Raw genomic sequence first — 23,058 nt, forward strand, 5'->3', positions numbered from 1 at the left:
TTTGGTCCTCAACTTTAGTGAGGTGTTAGTGGAGGTGTTAAACATGAGTTGGATTATATCCATATCGCAGGGTCTCTAAATGGAGTCGCAGTGCAATTGTACCTTCCAACATCTCACACATCCAGTCCTTCCACCGGCGTTGACTGTAGACTTCTCATCACACTCAAGGTGAAGATGTTCGTCGAAATACCAGGATGTTATATTCTAATTAAGTATGAACTCTTCAACTCTTCTCTGAAACCTATCGGCGCTCTGGATCACGCTCAGTCAGCATGATGTATTTAGCAGATACCCCTTTGAATTTGAAGTCAGTATTTTTGTGTGTGTGCAGGAAACGAAGAATCAGGGTCAACCAAATAAACACTCTCACCAGTGGTGAGACAGCGTTGGATTTATATGCACAATTGGTGAGATAGATTCCTGTCTCCACGGCAACATAACTGGGAAGGGGGGGGGGGGTCTCTGATACCTGTTTCATTTTCTTTAAAACCCCTTCAGACAATTTGCGTTCTCTTGAGTCTTTACCTGTTTTGCACGCTGCTGATTCTTTTCTAAGCTCTTTATTTTGACATGTAAACCTTTATTACAGACATTCGTAGAATGAGACCAAACAAGGCACAGAGGGTTGTCATCTAAACCCTGAGCGGAGACTAAAATACTGTATTTACCTGAGGGAACGCTTGCAGAAAATTACCATCTTAAGTAAACCATCGAATTGGTAGTTACCACCAGAGAGGTTGAAACGAAATGATGGAATCAAGTTTCCATTAGGGGATATGTAGTCTTTCTCATATTGTGGCGTAAGAGTCCGAATATATCTGCGTCTTTGATTGTTTTTCAACATATTTCTGTCAGTTGTCTCAGAATGTTTGAAGGTCCTCTCTAGACGGTGCCAGTATGTAATGTGTCTTTATACAGCCAGTTTCAGTTGGGAGACAGTGGTGACTGTTGCTATGGGAGTTGATTCCTGCTCCTCGTGGTGTGCCACAGTCAGTGGAGCAGAGACTATGAATGAATTGAGTGTTGAACTATTTCAGCCTTACAGCCTTGTGAATTTCAAGTGATGTGCATTTTATTCATTACCTCAACTAAATGAAATGAAAGATGTTTGATTGGCAGCTGTGTATCGATCCCCGGAGGCGTACTGCAGCTCGGCTCTGGTGGGACCAGCAGCATGTCAGCAGCTCAGCCTCGGAACAGGAGAGGGAGGGAGGCTGGATAAATAAGCCCATAAAAGATGCTTTGAGTCAGGCAGAGAGGTGGAGAACAGAAGTGGCTCCAATCAAACAGTCCCCTGGCTTATTGGAGACTGCTGGCTGCATTGCAGAGAGATAGGGAGCTAGAGCTGGGGTGTCCAGGGAGGGAGGGGAGAGAGGCGAGGAGGCGAGAGCTGGGGGGGCCGAAGGAGCCGTGGAAGCTCAGCTCTGTCGGTTTGCTAGCCAGCCGGGCAGCCAGCAGGTGGGACAGTGTGACAGAGCCGGAGAGGAGGCTTTCAGCTCTGCTGCAAACGGGGGACACAAAGACAAGCTGATGCTGCAGCGCCGGACGGAGGAGGCCGAGGAGGGCGCAGGGATTATTAAAGGTTTGGAGAAGACTCTCTCTGGCCTTCAACCTTCACCTTCATCTCCCGGCCCATGGTGCAAAGCAGCTGAACGATGGAGAGCACCCAAGACCAGCTGCTGCCCTCAGCCTGTAATGTACAGATGTAAGACTGCAACATCATCAGCTGCTGGCTGAGCACTTGTGATTGCATCTGGGGAGGGGGGCTTCATGCCTTGGGACAGTCCTGGGAGGTAAAGGGAGGAGGAGGTGGTGGTGGAGGAGGAGCAGGCAGCAGGGAGGTTGGCTCAGAGAAGTGGTGGTGGGTAGTGGTTTGAGCTGCCTGCTGTATTTTTGGATGTGGCATCTTCTGAATTAAGCGAGCAAGCTGGAATAAAGATGTAGTGTGAGCTGGTGGAAGGAGGGGGACAGAACAAGGAGAGGGCTGTGCTGAGAAGAGGAGAAGGCTGGACGTCCCGTCTGGACGGACGGACCAGGAGGACAGAAACCTGGGGGGAGTCCTGAGGGGGAGACAAAGACGGAGGGTCCACTGGATCAGGAAGGTAAGGATATAATTCTACACTATGGGCCGACAGTGAGTCCTTATGATGTAAATTGCCCCCATGAGGACAAGAGGCTAACAAGATAAATCCCTCTTTTGTGGGTCCTCACCTCTACAATGAGCTAGTTTAGCATTTAAACACGAATGTTAAAGATGAAGGAACGTTTAAGCCTGGATTAGGCTTGAATTCATGATTGTATATGTGTGTGTGTGTGTGTGTGTGTGTGTGTGTGTGTGTATTCACAAGTAAGGGACAGAAACTGAATGGAAAGTTTTTTTTCAAAATTAGAGGAAGCAACATAAAATTTGTTAAAAAAAAACTGGACAAAGAGCTGAGTGTGTTCAGGTTTGAGTGGTGAATGTGTTTGCAATGTGAGGTAGAGAAAATATTTTTTCTGCCTGCCTCAGTGAGTGAATGAGTGTGTGTGTGTGTGTGTGTGTGTGTGTGTGTGTGTGTGTGTGTGTGTGTGTGTGTGTGTGAGTCAGTAGACTACTCACCCTAAACAGAGGGTGTAGAGGTGCTGCTCGCTCCTGCTTGAGGGAAGTTGTAAAAATGATCAATAACATCTAAAGAATAGGTGTGTCTCAGTTCCTGACTTATCCATTCTAACTGCCTGTGTGTGTGTGCGTGTGTGTGTGTGCGCTGCCGTCAGTGACAGGAACACTTCAGAGCGGCTTTTTAAAAGCTTCTGGCGTCTCCAAAGAAAACGCCTGTTTGATTTTCCATGGCATCACAGCCACGCTCAGCTGCCTGGTCTTTTATACAAAGACTGCTGGTATTTGACAGCCACTGATGGGCACCATTATTGAGGAAAACGCTTGAAATATTAAGAAAAAAAGTAACCAACAAACACAGCCTTAGTCAATTCAAATCCTGTTGCTTATTTGCTGAGCCAGTAAAGTGGCTGAAGCCAACTTTAGACAGATGTTGCTGTGTAGCTGGCCTGATGACATTATTCTACCCGTGTTGCTGTCCTGCACTTATGTCACAGATAAACAAACAATGTGGTTTCCTGCTTGTAGCACCATGCCACTTACCAGGGTGAATTATGTGTAACCGGTTCTTTTGTTGAACGCTTGGAGGCAGTGGAACAAGTTGTGATTACAAAACTGACATATCACTTTTTAAACGGATATTTACGTATCAGAGCGGCACTCTCGGTCGGTCCTGTATTCACGATGTTTAACCTCTGTTTTTGTTCTCAGCTCAGAGGTCAAACATCTGTCTCTTTATTGGCTAAAAGTTTGTCTCTGTTAAAACTCGCTGCCTGTCTGAAAATGGCAAACAGAAATGAAAGACGAAGTGAAAATGAAACCGGCTATTAAGACTGCAGTCAGAGATCTAAACACTGAGCGAAAGAGAGCTGCAGATCCTAATGAAGTCCATCTGAATTCATCTTCAACTTTCTGAGTCCTCCTGCCACAGTGATCACATGACCTCTGGTGGAGGTAGTGATCATACTTCCCTGATTAAATTTCAAAAACCCAATGTTGTGTATTTCCATCCTTCGTAGTTATTCTGTGGGTTTGTTCTCACTGCTCATCAACCTCAGGTGTCAGTGGGCGGGTGTGAAGAAGCTCTGATAAACTGATGACCCCCCCACCTGCAGGTGTACTCCGGGTCTACGTGGGTCAGGATTGGCTGAAGACTAAAAAGAGAACGAACTGACTGACTTGAAATACAGTTTCAGTGACTTTGTTTGTGTGTTTTTGAGTGGTCATCCTGTGAGACACCCACAGACAGACAGGTACATCACTTCCTTTGTTACGTAATGGAGTTTCTGACAGAAGATTTGAGCTCGGGCCGACGGAATGATGTGGATGGGGAGAGAGAGAGAGAGAGAGAGAGAGAGAGAGAGAGAGAGAGAGAGAGAGACTTACAGTGGTAGATCAGTCTGAAGTCTGAAACATACTAACAACAACAACAACAACAACAACAACATAATAATACTACTAATAAAAACTTTATTTGTCCCACGGTGGGGAAATTTACGTCTTCAGTGATTATTGCATGTCTCCATATGTGAAAAAGTTGTTCTAGATCTCATGTCTGACATTTTCCTATTGATGACATCATGAGCAGGAAGTGATGCTGTGGGGAGCAGAGTGAGAGGGGAGTCTATCACACGTTCAAGTTTGTTCATGAACTGAAAAGTAAAGGTTAAAGCCCGTAAAATCACCATCCCAGTACTCTGATCCATCCCTGTCCAACTGGGACCAGTGAGGGACAAGAAATGTCCTGTTACATCTAACACAGTTGCAGAGGGTCAGTGGACCAGGTGCAGGATAGGCCCGGGCTCCCATCAGCGGCCAGCAGTCTTAGCGGATGATAATAATGACAGAGATCGTCATATAAAGCAGGTCTAGTGAGAAGCATTTACACCAGCAGATTTAAGAGATGTTGGGCCTCCCGCTGAGGATCATTTTGTTATTTGATCCCATTGATGGTCAAGTTTGTAGTCAAACCAGTCTGAGAGAGAGAGAGAGAGAGAGAGAGAGAAGAGAGAATATCGATTGCTTCAGGTTTTACACGAAAAGGTTCACCGGTATGGTGAAGTCACATATGTTAGGTCGGAATAGGCAGGTGACAGTGATAGTACCTGGTCCCTCCACCCATCCTCACCAGTCCCCTCACTAATCCCAGTTCCCAGCCTTTCAACAATCCCCTCTGGTGGCTGTGGGCCTTTAATCAAACCTTTTACTGCCGGTCAGTGTCCCCGGGGCGGTGCTGCCCGGGACGGCTGGTCTACGCACTACGGTTCACATCTTGAGAAGAAACTCTGTGATAGGATTTACTCTGTATTTTCTATATCCAGTGATCATACAATCTTGAGGGTTGTATTCAGTAAGAGCCTATCCATGGTGTCATTTTGGCTTCATCTGTCCCAGTTTGAAAACTAGAGCTTCTTTCTACCAGTGAAAAATCCCTAAAGTCCATCTGCATTGTGTAGATTATCAAGAGTACCGTGGAAAATGTTTCTGCTCAAAAAAAAAAAAGAAGAAGCTGTTAAAGATTTCTACAACAGTTCTTGCTGAACGAATTTACCAAGAATGCAAATCCCCATCATCAGGTAGACTAATGCATGCATTCAGAACGAGGCTCAGTCAGCCACGTGAAAAGAAACACAAAAAAGACGAAGCCCTGAATCAGGGAAATTAGAGAAATTAGAGGGAGCATCAATGGGTTTTCAGATCATTCAAATGACAGTGATGACACACACAAACAATACCCGAGGGGGAAAATTGTATTGTGCATGTTCCAAAACCTTCTATCTACAAATCCCGCCCCCCCCCCCCCGATAGCGCCCGAATATCCCTCAAACGATTTCTCCTGCACAGCCTATCTACCCTTTAGAGAGCAGATCTGTGGACTCAGTGTGCTTTAGTGCCAGCATGTAAATCTGTACGTCCTCTCAGAGAGGTTGTGCTTGTGCCAGTACGTCCCACAGAGCTGAAGGTAATGAAATAAATATCACTCTGTCTCTCCTGCATGGACCCAGCCAGGTGGAGGGGATGGTGGAGAGGAGGAGGAGGAGGAGGAGGAGGAGGGGGAGGAGGAGTGGGGGGGGGGGCACGGCAAGAGGTAATTTCATGAATGAAAGGACAGAATTGTTCCAACTGGTCCTGAGCATCAGTCAAACCCAGGCTGGCCTTTTAATTAGAGCTATCGGGGGGGGGGGGGGTGAACAAATGGTTATTTAATCTGAGCTGAGTTATCAGGATTAGGTGGCAACAATGGTGGCAAATATGGGTGCAGAGATTGTGGCAATAGCAAGAGTAGCACCCACACTGGCAGTAACCATAGTACGAATAGTATAGACTAGTACGCAGTAAAACATCAGTAGTAGTAGTGGTAGCAGTACAGGGAGCAGCAGCATGCATATTATACATTGCAGGAGTTGTAGTCTAATAACAGCAGGAGTTGTAGCAGTAACCAATGGTAGCAAAAGCATTAGCACTTTAAATATCAGTACCAACAGTAGTGGCAGCAGCCATAATAGGCCCAATGTAGGGTGTGCTATTGCTACTATTACTTCTGATGCTAGTAGTAGTAGTAATAGTACTAGTAGTAGTGTTAGCAACAGTAACCTGCTAATATCACGACAGATGTTTACTTCAAAGGCTTCTAACAGAAAAGAAAGTAGTGAAAACGTCCCTCGTTCCACGACGATAAATGATCAGTACTATCACAGCGCTCTCCCAGGACACTTGGGCGCTGCTCCTGCACACGGCTTTTACTACAATGGTAGATTTTGACATGAACAGCTTTGTGCTGGAGGCAGCCGAGGGCCGGAGGGATCGTGTTTCCAGGTTGTCTTTCCATCCCATTTTAGTGATGCAATATTTCAGGAACTTCTTCAGGGAATCTTTCCCCATTCATTAGTTTTCTGTTACCAGTTATCAGCTACAGGCCACAACACTCCCCATTTTAGGGACACATTATAGTTTGGGTTAAAATAGAACCTTTCACAACATTAACCACATATTGCAATGACTGCTGGCAAAAGTCGTCCTCCCTCGTATCAGGCGTCAGGGCATGGCCTCGACGGTAGAGTGGCCATGTTTGAGTGACCTTGAGCTAGAAATTGAACCCCTATTGGTGGTTGGCACCTTGCATGGCAGCCTCCACCCTCAGTGTGTGATAGCAAGTGTGAACGTGTGATGGTGTGATGGGGGGGGGGGGGGGGGCAGCACTGTATAGCGACCACAAGGATAGAGAAGGTGCTATATGAATGTAGCCTGTTACATTTACCAAGCTGGCGTAGTTGTTGTTGTAGTACTAGTAATATCAACAGCAAGGGAACTCTATTCGTAGTAAAAGTATTTCCTGCAGTAGTACAAAGAACAATAACAGTGGCAGGAATGACTGCAGGTTTATTAGTATTTTTCTTTGCTTTACACCTTCCATGTTTCTGGCACCGTGTGTCCGTGATGTCAGTGACTGGTGTATCATAAACTGATGAAAGACTTGACAGGAAGAAAACAGGAAATGGCACTTGGGTCAACTAATGAGGGGTTACAGGCTTTCACTGTCAGAACCTGTCAGAGTCCAGAGGCCCAGCTCTCAGTCTCATCCACAGGTAGAACCAGAGCTTTCAGGTACTGTAGCCTGGAACACTCCAACATGCTCAGGTTCCTCACCCGGTTGCTGGAGCATAAATTAAAGATACGCAGTACAAAGTGGTTACTGACAGGGGAGGAAGCATGGCACAACTAGTCATGGTAACAGTGGTATCTTGATACAGCAATACACAAATAGAGAGATCGCTCTGCTACAATACATGCCATCATTTCAGTATCTGAATCAAAAAAGTTGGAATTATTTACTCATTCACTACATTGGCAAGTCAGGTTTTTCTGACTTTACATTTTTTTTGCAGTACCAGTGAATCATTAATACAGTCGGTCTCAAGGGAAAATATTGCAATATATGAACGGTGTCAGTATTTCGTCTCTCCTCCATTACTGACTAGAATTCACTGGCAGAAGCATACAGGTCTTTCACTTAAGTAAAAGTAGAAATATTGGGATAAAATAGTACTCTTGAAGAATTTTGAATGGAGACATACTTTTACCACTGAAATAGAAGTATTTGATATTGAGTTTACTTAAGTACCAAAAGAAAATGTGCACTTTCTACTCCAAGGTTGTGTTAAAGTGGTGTGTGTTCCAGCATTGCTGCTCTAATTGTGTCCTCCTGAAGTGGGAAAGCACACCATTTTCATCGGGTAGTTTTCTGTGAAAAATATTTATCCTCAAAGTTACTCGTTACTGGTAGGTTCAGATATGTGCAGTGGAGTGAAAAGTACAATATTTCCTATGAAATGTAGCGGAATAAAAGTACGAAGTCCCTTAGAATCCAACTACTCCAGGAAAGTACAGATACCTCAACATCTAAGTGCAGCATATGATTGAGAAAACTACTTTCCACTTCCTTTGAAACTGCTGTGAATGTCTTCCAGTGACGGCTTATGAACTGACTAACCACTCAATTTTCTCCTCCCCTCCCTCCCTCCCTCCTTCTCCTCACCCTCCTTGAACGGCTCCTCATTTCCTCTACCTCTCTCTCTTCCTATCCTTACCCGTCTTCTGTCACGTTCTAAATCTCACCCTGACCACTGCTGGCATCCACCTCCAGATGCCCTCTCGCTACAGGAATGCGCTGAACATTGTGGTCACCACCTTCTTTGCCACGGTGGTCCTCTTCACCATCCTGCTGGCTTATGTCACAGGTCAGATTTTTCACTTTCATGATTTATTCTCTGCGATATGTTCACAGAGGAAATGATTTTGACTGAGCTTGCTGTCACTGCATTACCAGGCTACCAGTTCATCCACACTGAGCAGCACCACCTCTCCTTTGGCCTCTATGGTGCCTTCCTCTCCCTCCACCTCTTCCTCCAGAGCCTTTTTGCCTTTCTGGAGCATCGGCGTATGAGGAGCCCTGCCCAGCCTCAGCACCTCCGTCGTTCTGCGGCCCTCTGCATCGCCGCCTTTCAGGAGGATCCAGACTACTTGAGGAAGTGCCTGCGTAGTGTCCGCAGAATCTCCTTCCCTGGCCTGAAGGTAGTGCTGGTGGTGGACGGGAACCGGCCTGAAGACCGCTACATGATGGACATTTTCCAGGAGGTGTTTGGTGGGGCTGACCAGGCTGGCAGTATGGTGTGGAAGGGAAACTACCACAGCGATGGGAGCGGAGGAGGGTGTGTTGGAGGGGGAGGGAGGAGTACAGTTCACATGGAGGAGGCGGCAAGAGTGACTCGACTGGTCAGAGGCTGCCGCTACTCCTGCATCATGCAGGAGTGGGGAGGGAAAAGGGAAGTGATGTACACTGCCTTTAAAGCACTGGGGGACAGTGTGGATTATGTGCAGGTATGGGCCACACAGTAAAGTCTATGCATGCAAACTGGGTTTAAAGGTGGTGCTCGCTTACATGAATAAAAACCACACTGTAATTCAAGGCCATACATTCCTGTCTGCCCACAGATTTTTACATATGTCACATTGTCTATGGGAAAAATACGCTTCTGGTCACGGGGAGTACAGGGCCTGGAGCCAGTGGAACAAATAGTTAGCGAGGCTGGGTGTAATTATTTCCTCACAATTACTACAGTACAGACACTTGAGCATAAACTGCAGCAATGATGCTCTTCTGTTTAAAATGTCTGACTATATCGAATTTAACCGAAATAGATATTGCAATGCACTGTTTGGCAACAAAATACAAACCTTTAACCTCTTCCATCAATACAGCAAGTCAAAAGGAACTCAAAGAATGGTGGAATAACCAGTTTCAAAACTGAGCTTTTCACCTGTGGAGACTGACAGTAAAATCTCACTCTGGTGTATGACTTTCTGCACTGAGTTGTGCAATGCTGCCGCTGAAGAAACGTCAGGTTCTCCCTTTAATCACCGCAGCCATTTTTGTATGTTCTTACCTGCTGGAGGATTTTGGACGTGGGCCACAAACAAAAGCAGTTCCTGAGACAGGAGCGAGGAACTGCTGCAATACTGTGAATGCTATTTGTAAATCATACTTATACCAATAGATTTTGCAGATTAACTGATGTAAGAAGATAAACTATATTATATGACTATTTTAAATGCTAAACTGAACCTGATGAAAACTCCTGTCCACACCTGACCCAGTGGTGTGCGATAACAATCAACCAGCAGGCATCTCCATCAGCAGCTCTCTCTCAGACTCCAGCAGTAATACGACTGATTAGCAGTGATGCAGGACCATGTGACCCTCACGCTGATGTACCTGTGTTATGTACGTTTTCAGGTGTGTGACTCAGACACAGTTCTCGACCCGGCGTGTACCATAGAAATGCTGAAGATCCTTGAGGAAGACCCCATGGTGGGAGGGGTGGGTGGAGATGTACAGGTGAAAAAAAAACAAAACATAATTAAAGCTCAAGACTAAAATATTTACTCTTGTTCTACCAGACCAGTGACTGAAAGCACCTCATGTCTCCGTTCTTTCCTGTTCACCAGATTCTCAACAAGTACGACTCGTGGATCTCCTTCCTCAGTAGCGTGCGCTACTGGATGGCCTTCAATATCGAACGTGCCTGCCAGTCCTACTTCGGATGTGTTCAGTGTATCAGCGGTCCTCTGGGGATGTACAGGAACTCCTTGCTCCAGCGCTTCCTGGAACCCTGGTACCACCAGACTTTCCTGGGCTCCAAGTGCAGCTTTGGTGACGACCGCCACCTAACCAACCGGGTCCTCAGCTTTGGCTACAAGACAAAATTCACAGCACGATCAAAGTGCCAGACTGAGACGCCAACTCAATACCTGCGTTGGCTGAACCAGCAGACTCGATGGAGCAAGTCGTACTTTCGTGAGTGGCTCTACAATGCCCTGTGGTTCCACAAGCACAGCCTCTGGATGACCTACGAGTCTGTGGTCACTGGCTTCTTCCCCTTCTTCTTAGTAGCCACAGTCATCCATCTCTTCTACCGTGGAAGGCTATGGAACATCCTGCTCTTTTTGTTGACGGTCCAGTTGGTCGGGATGGTGAAGGCCACCTATGCCTGTTTCTTGCGTGGAAGCTTGGTCATGATCTTCATGTCTCTCTACTCTCTGCTCTACATGTCCAGCTTGCTCCCTGCCAAAATATTCGCCCTGCTCACCATCAACAAGGCTGGGTGGGGAACATCAGGCCGCAGGAAGATTGTGGTCAACTTGATTGGTGCTGTACCTGTGACAGTGTGGACTATGGTTCTGCTTGGGGGCGTGGCATATACTATTTACTGTGAAACACAGGAGCCACTCAGTGAAACAGAAAAGGCCTTGCTGATAGCAGGGACGATACTGTATGCCTGCTACTGGCTCATTCTGCTGGTGCTCTATCTGGCCATCGTAGCCAAACGGTGCAACAAAAGGGAGGAGCAGTATCACCTACCATACGCTGAGGCATAGACCTGCTACCAGACGGTGGGGCTGGTCGGGCATTCATGCCGACACAAGCAGCACTAGGACTCTAGTAACCCTGTGAACTGCTAGAGCGATGAGCTGTGGACCAGTACACAGTCACATCTTCATCACTGGTGCTAAAATAAAGGCGTGAATCTGAAATCTGAGCAGCGGGAGCCTGATCCAGCTGGGGGAAGACTCAGCGATGACCAGATCCATACAGCTGCCCCCCTTATTAAATGTTCAACGGTGCTTCACATGAAAAACCAAACAGATCTGACCCAGGTTAAAAGTGTTCATACACTTGTAATCATGTTCTGCTCAGAAGAACATGATATAGTTCATGGGTGCAGGTTAGCTGTAAAACTGTGACTAAAGAGGGCAGAAGAGTGCCATTTATGAAAGCAAGACAAAGAATGACACGTAAAAGGGTCAGTTTTTTTGCGTTTTTCACTTTAATAATGGTAAGATTAAAAAAAAGTGATGTGTGTTAACTGATACGCGTTAACTTTAGACAACAGAAACTGAAAATTTGAGTTGGTGCGTCCGCTCAAGTTTCAATGCTGAGAGCTGATTTTAAGCATTTGTGCTGATCCTTACGTTTTAAGAATCTACTTCGCAAGTATAGAGACGATAGAAAAAAGGAGAGTGAGTTCCTAGCACACTAGTCCAGTGAACTTATTTCAAAAATTAATGTGGATTCTGTTCACATTCTGTCTCGATGCATACCAAGGCATAGTTTTGAATTTTCCAAGACTTTCATTAAACAATTCTCACATACCACATATGTGTAAAAAGAGTAATTAGTTGTAATCATCAAGCACAGCATTAAGAAGAGAGGGGTGGAATTCTAAAAGATTCTAAAGGTCCTTTTACACTCTATTATCTGGAACTGGGCTGTGGGAAGAAGCAGGGTCCTTCTCCCCAGCAACATGCTTCACTTCCTCCTGAGGGACCTCAAGGCCTTCCTAGTCCGGATGAGCTGAGGAATTCCCCCAAAGTATTCCAGGTCTACCAGAACGACCCCAGCAGAAAGGCATCCTGTTGTGATACCACCTCGGCAGTGCCTCTCCTCAGAGATGTCTGAGCCCCCCTCCAGACACTCCTGGCTGTGTGACATTTATATTCTTCCTCTCAGGGAGATACGGTTGCAGGAAGGACCCCTCTTGATTTGTGAGGAGAACTCCAACATCATAGCTCACCCGGGGACTCATGAGTACCCCCGCACCTGCCAGAGACCTTTCACCCCGGATAACTTGGGGAAACAAGTCAGTTCAGCCTGGTTCCAGGAGTCTGGATCTAGAGATCTTGCTATGTAGAAAGGTGAGTCCAACTGTATCAAGTTGGTACTGTTTCACTGGCTCACAGTGGGGGGATGTATTCTAACCAGTTTACTATCCCAGAATCAGCACACCAAGGTGCTACGACATCCTGCCACCTGTCTGGCAATACACCTGACCCCCTCCTGTAGATGGTGGGCCCACAGATTGGCGGCTCTATGTTTTCAGGCTGTGCCTGACTGGGCCCCATGGGTCAAGACCCAGCCATCATATGTGTGGGTCCAAGGTGCCTCTGGCCTCTTCTGTAAGATGAGGTTACAGCACATGTTGAGTTTTTAGGATAAATGAATCCCTCAGTCTTTTCCTTGAGAATCCCTACCAGACATCCTAACTCCAAACTATGTGGGTTTTCCACGGTGAGTGTCTCCTTCATGAGCCACAGCTAAGGAATACTTCCTGCTGGTGCCATACACTGTGAGTTTGTTGGCAGAACAACATATGGGATCTAAATCTGCATACAGCTACCGGAACTAATATGATCAATTAAAAGATAATACAATTTCCCTGCAACTCTGAAGGTTCACATCAGACCTCGGGACAGAACGTTGGCTCTCCGTGTTGTAGCACTAGGAAGGTGGAATGATGAGAATGACTCATCAGTCATATGGGTATGTGAGTACTGTATCAAAGTACACTTGAAAAATAGGAGCCAAACCTTTTAGAACAGCCCATTAAATTCAATGAATTGCAGAAAATATGAGTTCTTACTGGGTGTAACGGTGCAGCTGTTTTCTGAGAAAGTTTGTATGCTTCAGCAGTGGGACGAGTCCTCATGTACCCTCATCCGTCACGAACAGCACAATCATCTGCTCCAGCTGTGTTTTGTGAAGCAGCTGAGATTTATCAGAACAGACAATCCCGCCCTCCCTGAACTCGTCACATGCAGTTGTGTGTTTGATACTGCTGAGCAGTGTCAAATAATTCACTTATTGTTGTACATCCTGGTTTCTCACTCTAGAGTCGCCACCGGGTTGTATATGAGTGATTCAGGATTTTATATATGGTTACTTTTATATACAATAAAGGTGCCAAATCATGTTTGTGTATCAATAAAGTTTCACTTCAGGACACTCAACTTTGGACATTTGTGTCCTTTTACATTAAATCGCTCCATCTTTTACATTCAAATCGCTGAAGACAGAAGTGGTATTTTCTCAGATGTGACAGATTTGGGAAATGTTTCACCCTGTTGTTTCTATTTCATCCTAAATGAGCATTATTTCAGATCAGATTGGCAAAGCACGTGGCCTTGCTATGTTAGAATTCCATCTCTGGGAGTCGCGGGGAACTGGAATGTTCCTATAGGTCATTAAAATGCTTGCTTCCTTCGACACAATCCTGCCATTCATACTAAATACATCATGAGTCCATATTTTATTGGAGTTTTCCTCTCTTGAATATATTAATCTTATCTTTTATTCAAACTTTTTTTTACAGTATTTTCTCTTAAAAGGAGAGGTAGCGGGACGTGACCCTCAGCGTGTGAAGGAGATTCTAGGACTAAATTGCTGAGCCATCATGAATGTGAAGTGATGTTATTCCCATCTGCCCTGCATCAGGGGAGGTATGCAGCAGGTTTATAGGTCGGGTTGGCTTTTAGTTGACCTCCGATGCTGAGATGCAACAGGCATGAATGACGAAGAGAGGAGAAACTGAGGACGTGAGAAAGAGAGAGCGAGAGAGGACAACATTTTAGAAACTTGAATTGGTGTTCTACTCATTTATGTTGCATCTGCTGGCTTTCCCGACTGACCAGGAAACCAGAGTTATATTACCAGAAGTGAACAAACAGCTTCATTAATATCGATCATCGAAGATATTAAGTCTTATAACAGCAGGACATCTGGACGAAGATCCACACGTGCAGGACGCCTGTACCCTGGTGAGCGAGTCTGCCTGGGACTGGAAGTACAGAGCTCTACTGCAGCGGTGGAACTGCAGCTAATGCTAACTTCACTTCATGATTGACAGCTGGCCGCTCAAATGAGGGAGGCGGTTTAAAAACTTTAGAAGGAACCTTAGAACTTTATATCTCTGATCCGATGTCAGCCTGGATCAGTCACGCCTCCTCGATGGGCCCGTCTGTCTATCCTACACTTCAGCCATGAATAACCCTTATATCTTATTAGAATGTCATAAATTGTGCTGTTGGTATCCATGACAACTCATGTGAGCTCCTGACATTACCAGGGTCAAACTTATATTGGAGCTACAGTGTACGGTATACCTTTGGCTGGATATTCATGCTGCCAAGTGGCTAAATGTTGTGTTTGTACTTCATGGCGTCTGACGAACAATGATGGTGTTCATTGATCTCCGGAGAACAAAAGAACTCTCCAGCATCATCCTCGGGACAAAGTCAAGATGCCTCATATTCTGATTGACGGATAAACATGACGACTATTGATCACATTAATTCCCTCAAGGCGATAAAACCTTTTGAGCTTTCATTAGTCAACAGTGTCATCCTGAGCGCATTTTTATTTCTGAGTGGGAACACAAGATAAAGAAGTAAGGTTCAAAAACCCCTTCCCTCCATGGTACCTGCTTCTGCTTCGATTTCTGGCCTGGTATTGTTGTGTTGTGCCAAATCACTGAATTTAACTCCCAGAGTGTTTCTCTCTCATCTGAACGGATCAAGTATAGCCGGTCGTGACACTCGAAGCACATCCATCCGGGTTTATGCCTTCTATCATTTTAGTCCTCATCCTTGAATTTGCTCGACCAGAAAAGCATTTAAAAAAAACAAAACAAAACACCCCAGCATGTTTCAACCCACACCAGTATACAATGGGATTAAAAGCTAGTTCCCAGTGAGGCTAACTGTACATACTTTAAATGTGCGTATGTGTTTGAGGGAGGTTTCTGAATTCTGGAGGAAAAAAACAGAAGTCTTACAGCAGCTGAATGAATTGAGCCCTTCAGCCATCAAGCAATAAAAGGGGGGCTTTTTACTTCTGGGTTTACACAACATGGGAACCGCCTCCAAACACACACATGCTGTAAATATTCTGGCCACATGTCAACATGTTGTATGCCAGAAGACCGACTCAAATATTTGAAATGTTTATCAGTCAACAAATGTCCTCATCCAGCACCACACGCTGCTAAAATCCTTCATATGGAATCAAATATCTTGAGATTTCTGACTTAAGTGATAGTAACTACAGGAGACACGCGGTCGCTAAATATCCATCAGCCGTAGACGTACTGATGTGTAGTAGCAACTCATTGCTTCCAGGTTACAATGTCACTTATTGTTTTTGCGACCTTCTCTTTTAGCCTGGTGCGCTAACATCTACACCGACTGAGCTCCACACAAACACTCTGGTGACAACTTCAACCCTCGCATACTCTCAGACACACAAACACTGGAGGAAATGGATTGGGCGGAGGAGTGTCAGACTGAAGGTCAAGGAAAAGAACTTTAATTTGTATAGCACTTTTCACGGGTTGCATCAGTCGCAACATTTCAGTGGCGATTCGTTTTTTTTAAGTCGGTAGCAGACAGTACAAGCGCATCACGTTTGATGGAAGCAGAGTTCTGTTTGATACAAGCTTAAACACGTCCGTCTAATTCAAACACAGTTGTGAATTAAAGCTGCTGAGCAGAAAAGGTCTTAGTTTTTATTGTTTGCTTTTTCTTCCTTGGAAACATTTATAAGTATTCCGTCTTGCATGTGTGCTTCTAGTTAGATTTTAAATTATTTACAACGTCCAAGAACACAGTCCAGTTCTCTTGTTGGAATGAAAAGTAATCAGCCAACATCGCATCAGATGTAATGATCCGTCTCTCCTCTACTCCCTCACACTTGACCTCTGACCCTGTGCAGCATGCTACACTCTCTTTGGGACGTTAGTGATGATGGGTTTGGGCCGTGTTTTAAAGATAAGCTTCCGCTTTAATAGGGCAGACACGGAATAAGAGGTGGATTCTCGCTGGTCCGTTTCCATGGCAACCTGAGAGGCATCACTGATGTCCTGTGAATGGCCAGGATGCTTGGTAAGGACTGCAAACGGTTTCTCCAGTTTGACCTGCTTCCCGTACAGTATATGATGTCCAACAATGAGCACTGGCACCCCCTAGTGGAAGGAGACAAAAGAACAGCTGAGTAAAATCAAACCGCTCAGGCGTTTGGACAGTCGGGACTGTTTTTTTTTAATGAAATTATATGATAATCATTTACAAATGATAAAATTATCATCTCTGGGCTGAAGAGGACAGACAGGAGCATGACCATAAGGTATGATCATTTACAGAAAATACAACATAAAGGAGGATGACTACAAGAGCTGAAGCAGTTACTTGATAGATCATGTGGTGATCTCAAAGAAGAAAAAGTGGTTATTTAGAGAGATATCAATGAAGAGCGTTTATCCACCAATGTGTGGGCTTAAATATTTTCTGTGCAGAAGCAAATCTCCCCTCCTGCTACTGCAGAAGATGCCCTTCATTATTAGAGTATTAGATCATTAGATTTCTTTAGATTATTTCATTATTCAGAGGAAACTCTTTTCCTGATAACGGTCCATTCTCTCACTCCCAGAATATCAAAGCAGCAGAGGTTGGTTACCTCTTTGGTGTAGAGGAGGTCACCCATCACATTTCCTGCCAGACCAGAGTTGTGTCTGGTCATCATCTCTCCCTGCAGCTCCACCAGCAGCCACTCCGGTGGACTGTTGCCATCCACGCTTCCTCTGCAGCAGCAGCAAACAAACAAACACACGAGAAATACTGTAACACTCCAGTACATAATAATAAGTACGTTAGGATGGGTGCTGAAAACTTTCCCCTAAACTCTACATACTGCCAGCGTTGGTGAAGGCAGTAAACTTGTTGTGTTCTCCGGGTACTAACTTTACTCACACGCACTTAAGTTGAGCTTTAGAGAACGGTCTCAAATCAACGTCCACCGTCCCTGTGACGTTGACATGCAATTAATATATCTTAAACAAGAACATATCACTATACCACGCGCTACTGTCCAAATAATAGCAAAGACCTCTTACCGTATAAGTATTTGAACCATTATCCTGCCGGGCAGCCGGGCGTCTTTAACTTGACGGATTGGAAAAAGCTGATAAAATATAAAAAGGCACTGAAATTAAACAAGCCACGAGTGAAAATTTTACAAAAACTACTCAAATGCTTTCATCCTATTTTGGTTAATTCCCGCCAGCCGAGCGTACTTGCACTTTGATGACGTACTTCCGTGTCATGTCGCCCTTTCGTCAGATTCACTTCCGGTTCGAAGGTCCTCAACGTGGCTCCTGGTGTTTTTCTAGCGTGTTGGCAGCAAAGAAAGTTTATAAAGTGAACCAGCAGGTAAAGCCAACTGGGTAGAGAACAGTGGTGTTCTGTGGTAACCGGGGCAACATGCGAGCGAGTTGTCGGACATTTTAGCGGAGGGACTTCTGTTACTAGCGAACAAACAGTGGGTTCACGTGCTGTGTCCCACCTTGGACGGCCCGCTGCGGTGTGCTTCATCTCACTGGAGAAAATGGGCGAGTTTAAGGTGCACCGGGTCCGCTTCTTCGACTACATGCCCAGTGCTATCCGAGCCATGGCGTTCAACGGGCGCACTGAGCGGCTGGCGGTGGCTCGGGCAGACGGAGCCCTGGAGGTCTTCAACTTCGCTGACAACTACTTCCAAGAAAAGGTTCGAATCCCGCGGGACGCTCGGACGGCAGGTCCACACGGTCTTCTTAGTCACGAACATAGCATTGTGTTTATTCTGATCAAAACTGACCATTTTTATGTTGTGTAGTTTAAAGGAAAATCGGGGCTGTAACTATGCCTTTCCTTATTTGTGAATTCAAGCAACTTTAATGCAGGTAAAGCTATGCCTCATTGATAAGATGGAACTGGAGTTCCAAGTTTTAAAAGATTTGAATCGGACTTAAATGATGAATCAACTGTCAAAATATATGCCGGTGGTCCACCATAGCATCCGTAGAGGAAGCATTGAAGACCTGGCTCTTGTGTTCATGGCTGAACTCTCACAGATGCCGGTGCATCTCATGCTAATACCTGGAGGTACTTTGTACGGTCGTAACTCCAAAGGTTTGTTGTGACTCCCATGCACAGCTGATCCCAGGACGGGAGGGTGGGAGTGTTGAGGCTCTCTGCTGGGTCGGTCAGCGTCTCTTCAGTGCTGGTTTGAATAGCGAGATCACGGAATATGACCTGGAGAACCTGCGACCCAAATACACTGTGGAAGCTTATGGCGGACCGATCTGGACAATCAGCAGCAACAGTCAGGGAACACTATTGGCGGTGAGTCGAGACCTGGTGGATAATTCTTTCACTTCAAATTTTTGAAGTGAGGCTAATACTTGAATGAATGTTTCCTGTGTCAGGTTGGGTGTGAGGATGGGACCGTGAAGATTTTCGAAATACTGGAGGGGAGGATCCAGTTTCAGAGAAACCTTGACAAACAGAAGGGTAAGAGGACAGGAACCTTTACACTTCCTGAAATATGCTCCTTATTTTAGCTTCTTTGGCTTGAACTAAATCCAGCAAGAGCTTTGAGGATGAGATGGAACAACAAAAGAAAAAAAGACAACTAATTTTCAGTTCCACTTTTATTTTGTCCTGGTGAATGAAATAATGTCCTAGTCCTCCGAGGGCAGATTTATTCAGTACTTACCATTTACGTGACTTGATAGCATTTTGTTGATGTGATTTTTTTCAAGGTCGGATCATCTCTCTGTCCTGGCACCCGTCTGGCTCACGGCTGGCTGCCGGCATGATGGACATGATTAGAATCTTCAATACTGAGACAGGTAGGCAGATACAACTGGATACCGAGGTGCAGATCCTCATGCTGTCAGTTAAAATCTCCAGTTGTTACATCAGAGGGTGAGTTTTGATGGTGCCTCTGTGACGCCCTGTGTATGTTTGTGGTGGAGTTCAGGTCACGCCACTCACAGGCTGCTTGTGGAGAGGGGCATCGGAGCATCCAAGAGCAGAGAGGTGGTGGTGTGGAGTGTGGCGTTCCTCTCTGATCATACCATCGTCAGTGGTGATTCTGCAGGAAAGGTCCAGATGTGGGACGGACACACAGGAACCCTGGTCCAAAGTCACCTGGTAACCAAGTGGGACGTCCTGGCTCTGTCTGTAGCCCCAGTGAGTGTCTTTCTAATAGTGACCACACATTCCCCTTCAGAATCGGTTATGATAAATATGCTTAATGGCTAACAGGATGGGAGCAGTCTGATAGCTGGGACATCAGAGGGAACCGTGGTCCAGTTCCAGTTCATCTCCTCCACTATCAACCAGCAGGACAAGGAGTGGGTCCGAACAAGGACCTTTAAAAACCATTCACATGATGTGAGGGCGCTCGCCCACACTGACACTGCTGTGGTCTCTGGAGGTCAGTGTTGAATAGGCTGAGATGACAACAGAGACGATCAGTGAGTTAACGTTGCAATGCTGTCAGGTGTGGACACGCAGTTGGTGGTGCGACCCCTGCTGGACAAGGTGGAGAAGAACAGCCCCGAGTCAGCCCTCCGCAAAATAGCCTTCCCTCATGTGAGTGCAGATTCAGTACAACAAGGTTGAAGATGGATTAGAATATGATGTGTATCATAATGGCTGTCATACTGTAGATCGTGACTGTTGCCATGACAACATGCTTCCCTTTTTGTGTTTTTCATGCAGAGAAGTCTAGTTTGTTGTGCAAAGAAAGCTGGACTCCTCCTCTTCCAATTCCCAGATCATCTCGAGCTGTGGAGACTCGGGGAGAGTGAAGGGCATGGTAAGCACTACAGAGAGAGAGAGAGACACACACACACACACACACACACACACACACACACACACACACAGGACATTCTCTGACCCTTACCTGAAACATCAGTTGTCTGTCTGCAGCTCCAAGACCAGAGTTCATACAAACACGACAAACCTGTAATAGTCAAAGGATCAGAAAACCCCAGGCCTTTTTTTTTCTCAAAAAAATTCAAACCTATTGGAGTATTTGTGGTCATTAATTTTATAGAATGTATACTGGAAAATACTGGAAAATTGACAGTTCTGCTGAATGTTCATTTGTAAGTAAAGCACATCCGAATAAAGAATTTAAATGCTCGCAGGAAGAAAAGGTGATACAAGAGAAAAGATAGAAGGTGTGTGTGACAGTGAGAGCGCAGTATATTGAGTGTAATTGTGTTGTGTGTTTTTAGGAAAGCCTGGTGACAGCCTACCTATCAAGAGGAAACCAGAGAAACTGATTCATCTGAAGAAGAAGGTGAGGTTGGAAGCTGACACACGTCAGAGCTGTTGGTGGTCACAATAGCACGCATTAAAAACCTCACGGGATGAATACAGATACAGTTTTGCATTAATATTGCACTTAATGTGTCATGCCTGGTTGCGTTGCTCTTCTAAAGCATTACTTTCATGCCACATCTCACAAAAGTAATTGAATGCAAATGATCCAGAAGTGCATTGGCCTTTCTGGATCATTCTGCTGCAGCTTCGGTTGGTCGAGTTTGTTTGTTGCTAATAAACGCAGACCAACTCTTCTTTAGTCCCTCGATCCACCACGAATGCTGTCACATGGGCCTAAATGTATTGTTGTTTGTGGGAAGGAACTCCATGCATGTTGGTGTGTGTGTGTGTGTGTGTTTAGGGCGACGATCATATCTGCTGCAGCGCTCTTTCTCCGTGTGGAGAGTGGCTGGCGTACTCCACAGTCTCCAGTGTCCGCCTCTACAGGTTAGGGATCCACAACATCAGCATCACAAAGGTGACATGAAACACATCACACACTTCGATTCCTGTCTCTGAATACTGTTATTACATTTTAAGCATATCCTCATTTGTGGAATAAGGATTTTTCTTCTTCTCTCCAGGTGTCCAAACTGCCCAAGCTCCTCACCTCAGCCCACCAGCTCTGCTTCTCCTCGGACTCCTCCAAACTCTTCGCCTCCTCCAGTCAGTCTTCAGTCGTGGTCGTTGGCCTCAGCCAGTCTGAGTGCAAATACCTCCACACCCTCAAGCCCAAGTCAGGTGAGCCCACAATGAGGCTCCCGCTGCAAAATTCATGATTTTGAGTGGATTACAAACTCTACCAATGTAGATTATTACTGAAGGAACTGACTACGTGACTGGGTGTGTGTTCTATCCAGGCTCTAGCCAACCAGTCCACCTGCTGTTTGCCAGCGAGGACGGTAAATGGCTCGCTACAGCCAACACGGACCGTGAGATTCACGTCTACAGTCTTCACAAGATGAAGGTGTGCACACGCAATATCTGAACTGTAGTGTAACATGGTGTTCTGTCCTGAATACGACGCCAACTAGCATGTGTCTGTGTGCTTGTAGCTTCACTGCTCGGTTCCCGTGTATAGCTCCTGTCCCACGGCCATAGCCATCCACCCGGCAACCAGCAACCTGCTGACGGTGCACGCCGACCAGCAGGTAAACACTCGCTGTTAAATCTGTATCTTCACGAGAGATGTGCAGTTAAAACATGTGAATGACATTATTTTACTTTGCTGTGTGTGTGTGTGTGTGTGTGTGTGTGTGTGTGATGCAGCTGTTTGAGTTCTCCCTGGTGCAGAAGGAGTACACAGACTGGAGTCGAAGGCTGCAGAAACAGGGACTGCACCCTCAGTGGTTGCAGCGGGACACGCCCATCACACACGTCACCTTCAACCCTAAAAACCCGGCCCACATCATCCTGCACGACATGTTCATGTTCTGCATCCTGGACAAGACTCTGGTACCTGCCTCTCTTAACTACTGGCAGGACCAGTTGCTTCTTTTTTTTAAACTTTATTTGTATGTCATTTATTTGTTAACAAAGGTGGGTTTACATCACAGTGCATTGCTTTTATGTCGCAGCCCCTCCCAGATGTTAAGACTCGACTCCTCAATCAGATGACCCTGAGGAGTCTTCCTGAAGCGGAGAGGATCCGACAAAGCCACTCCTTCAAGATCTGCAAGAGCTTCCAGGTAGTACCATCATGGCTGCTGAGGTCCAGAGCTCTGGTGGTAGTGACGTTCAAGGGACTGTTGGCAGCACGTATCTGGAAATGAATTAATTTGTTTTCTGTCAAGGCCCAACAAGTTTTTTTGTTTTGTTTTTTTCCCCACAGCATCTCATGTGTGTGAGTTTACTGGAGGACCATTCTTTAGTCGTGGTTGAGCGCCCCCTGCTGGACATCGTCTCTCAGCTGCCCGCACCTGTCCGACAGAAGAAGTTCGCCACATAAAAGAATGACAGGAGTGTTACCTCATTCTCACTAACTCGCTGCAGCTCCCACATGATTTTAAAACATTGTTAATATGTCACCACTTTGTAAAGACTGTTTTGATAAAGTAATAAATAGAAATGTTTGCTATCATTCCTGGTTTGGTGAGAGAAGTGTGGCCGTCATGCAGCTCACCAGGATTCATTGGTAGTCTGCTAGTGTGGCACAGATGAAATAAGTTCAGGTTCCAGTGGGTGGCATTCCAGTAAATTAAATACATCAGTTGCTGGAGCCTATCCTAGCTGACACAGGGCGAGAGGCAGGGTTCACCCTGGATGGGTCATCAGTCTGTTGCAGGGACATCAGGAGCAATTAGGGGCTCAGTATCTTGCACAGGGGTGGCACAGTGGTGCAGCGGTCAGCACTGTCGCCTCACAGCAAGAGGGTTCCTGGTTCCAGTCCCGGCTCCAGCACAGGATCTTTCTGTGCG

The 23,058-nt window shown here is 45.8% G+C and overlaps 3 protein-coding genes across 3 annotated transcripts; 2 read left to right on the plus strand and 1 right to left on the minus strand.

Moving 5' to 3' along the window:
- Positions 1-1,933: 1,933 nt before the first annotated feature.
- Positions 1,934-13,353, plus strand: has3 (hyaluronan synthase 3). The gene is made up of 5 exons (XM_086207751.1): positions 1,934-2,102; positions 8,241-8,334; positions 8,424-8,974; positions 9,891-9,992; positions 10,103-13,353. The coding sequence occupies exons 2-5, from the start codon at positions 8,241-8,243 to the stop codon at positions 11,030-11,032; spliced, it is 1,677 nt and encodes a 558-aa protein (XP_086063877.1). The 5' UTR covers positions 1,934-2,102; the 3' UTR covers positions 11,033-13,353.
- A 2,420-nt stretch (positions 13,354-15,773) lies between these two features.
- On the minus strand, positions 15,774-17,586 carry chtf8 (CTF8, chromosome transmission fidelity factor 8 homolog (S. cerevisiae)). The gene is made up of 3 exons (XM_086207753.1): positions 17,377-17,586; positions 16,941-17,064; positions 15,774-16,449 (listed from the first exon to the last, which is right to left on the minus strand). The coding sequence occupies exons 1-3, from the start codon at positions 17,394-17,396 to the stop codon at positions 16,204-16,206; spliced, it is 390 nt and encodes a 129-aa protein (XP_086063879.1). The 5' UTR covers positions 17,397-17,586; the 3' UTR covers positions 15,774-16,203.
- A 3-nt stretch (positions 17,587-17,589) lies between these two features.
- Positions 17,590-22,707, plus strand: utp4 (UTP4 small subunit processome component). The gene is made up of 16 exons (XM_086207752.1): positions 17,590-18,026; positions 18,455-18,643; positions 18,727-18,811; positions 19,063-19,152; positions 19,284-19,495; positions 19,571-19,742; positions 19,809-19,900; positions 20,030-20,126; positions 20,554-20,618; positions 21,003-21,119; positions 21,226-21,382; positions 21,502-21,608; positions 21,697-21,792; positions 21,911-22,096; positions 22,219-22,329; positions 22,473-22,707. Exons 1-16 carry the CDS (start codon positions 17,868-17,870, stop codon positions 22,587-22,589), a joined length of 2,052 nt encoding a protein of 683 aa, XP_086063878.1. The 5' UTR covers positions 17,590-17,867; the 3' UTR covers positions 22,590-22,707.
- The last annotated feature ends 351 nt before the right edge of the window (positions 22,708-23,058 follow it).

This window comes from Aulostomus chinensis, chromosome 7, assembly GCF_037954235.1.
Source record: "Aulostomus chinensis isolate RoL2024-O1b breed Wild chromosome 7, RoL_Achi_v1.0, whole genome shotgun sequence".
Classification (NCBI taxonomy): domain Eukaryota; kingdom Metazoa; phylum Chordata; class Actinopteri; order Syngnathiformes; family Aulostomidae; genus Aulostomus; species Aulostomus chinensis.